General features: G+C 33.6%; 1 protein-coding gene across 1 annotated transcript; it reads left to right on the top strand.

Annotated features, from left to right (window-relative positions):
• The first annotated feature begins 1,280 nt into the window (after positions 1-1,280).
• Positions 1,281-2,049, top strand: LOC109205999 (zinc finger protein ZAT11-like). Its single transcript, XM_019368764.1, has one exon. The coding sequence runs from the start codon at positions 1,406-1,408 to the stop codon at positions 1,904-1,906; it is 501 nt and encodes a 166-aa protein (XP_019224309.1). The 5' UTR covers positions 1,281-1,405; the 3' UTR covers positions 1,907-2,049.
• The last annotated feature ends 1,236 nt before the right edge of the window (positions 2,050-3,285 follow it).

Genomic DNA, 3,285 nt, shown 5'->3' with positions numbered 1-3,285 from the left:
ATCTACTTGTAAAACCAAGCATTATCGCGATTCTGAAAAATGCAGAAGCAAATACCATGCATAGATTTATTTGTTTGTACATTTTCAAGCATTGTCAGTTATACCATCGAGTAATTTAAAAAAAAAAAATTTTTGATTGAATCATCCCCTAAATAATGGGTTTAGGTCATATTTATAATAGGTTCCAATCTATATATGTTATGTAGAGAGTCACATGTAACTCATATTAATCATCTTTGAAGCAATTTGATTGCATGCATAAATATTTTTAACATCGTTAGTCTCTCTCTATATATATGGAGCTTAGGTTATAGATATAACTCCCTCTATCCTAATATATATATAACATACGTTCCTTTTTAGTATGTCCCAAAAAGAATGATATCCTTTTATATTTAACTTTACGCTTCTAATTTACCATTAATAAAATTATTTATAGCCACACAAATATCTATAATTATTTTATATCACAAATTTCAAAAATATTTGTATGTTTATTAAACTTCGCATCCAATCAAATTACGCCATTTAAACTAAAACAGAAGGAGTAATAAACTTTAAGTATTGAAGCAATATATATAATCCTAATTATAAAAAGTAAGCATATTCATCCTGCCTTGGCAGTTCCATAGAAAGTCATGTTGGTCACTGCGTTCTCCCTGAGTTGTATCATTACAACTCCGTCCGTTTTTACTTATCTACAATGGATTTTGCACTTTTTAAAAAAAATAATAAATGAAGTATATCTTTCTACTATAATACCCATAATAATGATAGTATTTTTAAAAGAAATTAAAAATAATGTAAAAAAATAAGTAATTAAGAATAAGGATAAAACAAGATTTTTTTTTCATCTTTTTCTTAATTTGTTAAAATTAACAAGTAAAAATAAAAATATATTTTAGTGTAGTGGTGAACCGAAGGGTAATTAATTATGAGATGGAAAACGCCGTATTTTCCATTTTATTTAACCCTTAAAAAAAACAACGCTGTCAAGCTCGTGGAAGTGTTGTAGAAACCTCCACGAATCCAACATATACGCTCTCATAAGATGACCTGAAAATTCCTATTGACACGTGTCCCAACTGTTGACTTGAAATGATCAATTTCCATCACCACATTTTCCACTTGTAAACTAACTGTATCTCTTTGACTAACTCTTTTTCTTTTGACAAACTTAACCATCAAGGAAACAACATTGTCAAATTATCCTAATTAATTAATAAACCATCACGTTTTCAGAAACATGCAAGCTTGGGCTCAAACCTATATATAGGTGAAGCAAAACAACCCAAGTCCAAGTGTATCATAAACCTCTTACTTCTAATTAAGTTCTCACATTTCTCTCAAAGTTCCAAACTTAGTATACAAATAGAAATCTTCATTCTTTTTCTCCATTAATATTATGAATGCCATGAAAAGAAGCAGAGAAGCGGATTTGCAAGTGGAAGCAGAAGCCATGGCTAACTGCGCCTTATTGCTATTGTCGACTTCATCAAATGGTTTCGAATGCAAGACTTGCAATAAACGGTTCCCATCTTTTCAAGCGCTCGGCGGCCACCGTGCAAGTCATAAACGGCCAAAATTACTCGGAGAGTTTCTTGTTCAATCCAAAAAGAATAAAATGCATGAATGTTCTATCTGTGGTATGGAGTTCTCTTTGGGTCAAGCCTTAGGTGGACATATGAGGCGTCATCGTGATGAAATTAATAAAACGTCGACAGCAGCCGGAAAGACGATGATTCCGCTCGTCGGAACGAAAATAATACCGGTGTTGAACAAGTCAAATAGCAGCAAGAGGATTTTCTGTGCCTTGGACTTGAACTTAACCCCTGATGTAGATCTCGATTTGAAGCTATGGTCGACCGCACCCGTTTCATCTCCGATTTTGCGATGTTTTTTTTAAGTCCCTTTCATTGTTGTTCTTGTAGGATTAGGAGAAGCTAAGATGTAGTTGATTTGTTCATTCTTTTCGAGTTGTACCCTTTGTATATTTCCTTAATTCTTTCACATGACATGGTATCAAAACATAAATTTATTTATCATTTATCTATTTATTTATTTATGTCCTTAGTGTTCCCTCACGTATCAATCTGATTCTTTTTCCATAAAGCAAGTACGTGGTACTATTTGTTTATTTATATGATATAGCAAGAACTCAAAATCTCTACCTACCTGTTTTGATATCATATTAAAGTGTGTGCATTTTGAATGAGGTGGTCACGCAGACTTCCATTTATAGCTTAACTGTTTAACCAAAAAATGTGTATTTCGGTCAAAGCCTAATTTTAAAAGAACTCGGGTTAGTAATAACCAAGGAATTTCGTACTTTCTCAATTATATGAAAGGAAAAGACAAAAATAAGTAAAGAAATAATTGATTGCAAAGTCAAGATAGCAGAAAAGTAAAGTGAATATATTCCAATATTGTCTCAGATGATCCTTACAAATGAAATTCTCTTCCCTTTTATAGGGGTTTTACAAATATAACGTTTCCTCCCTTTTATGGCCGAATCATTATGACATTAATGACACTAATGATCCGTTATAATTGACAATCGTAATTATTTGTGGAGATTCTGTCACGGTTCCAATTCTTCTTCATCATTAATTAGAGGTTCGTGAATCTTCCCCTTCTTACTGTCTTGATTCATTCAGCCCATATTTACTGAATGATTTAGACTCGAGCAACTGCATCCTTTCCTCTCGTGAGTGATTTGCTCATGCCTTTTGTATCTCGTGCATCTTCTGATGCAATATTCCAGTTGTCATCTTCTTAGTGATCCACGTATCATGCTTTGTCATCCACACATAATTCCACGTGTCATATTTATTTTCTACTAATACAGATAGTCCCCCCACTTGCCGAATATTCTGCAATTGAATATTTGGGAAGTGGTATGTATTTATGGCGGGAATTTTTGCCGCCGTTTCCCATGTATCATTATGTCTTCTTTAGAATCAACGCATCGTATGTCACTTCAATTTAATGCATATGCCATGTGGCTTCCGCCGATGGGTCTGCGACTCTTACGTCAGTCACGAAGTGACTACTTCATTATGACGTTTCCATCATGACTCACTTTACATGACGATTGCTCCTTCTTACAAATGCCCCATGTGCCTTTAGTTTCACGAAAACCTTCAATCTACAGTATCCTTCTTGTATAATTATTCTTATTCTTCAGTACACATTACTTTCTTACATCCATGTCTTCACCAAACCCCAATTCTCGCAGAACAATCATTATAGATGAACTTCCTCCTTCAACTACTCCTGTTAGGA

This window comes from Nicotiana attenuata, unplaced genomic scaffold (assembly GCF_001879085.1).
Source record: "Nicotiana attenuata strain UT unplaced genomic scaffold, NIATTr2, whole genome shotgun sequence".
NCBI classification, from domain to species: Eukaryota; Viridiplantae; Streptophyta; class Magnoliopsida; order Solanales; family Solanaceae; genus Nicotiana; species Nicotiana attenuata.
Note: the sequence above shows the minus strand (reverse complement) of the source record. Positions and strands in the feature narration are given on the sequence as shown.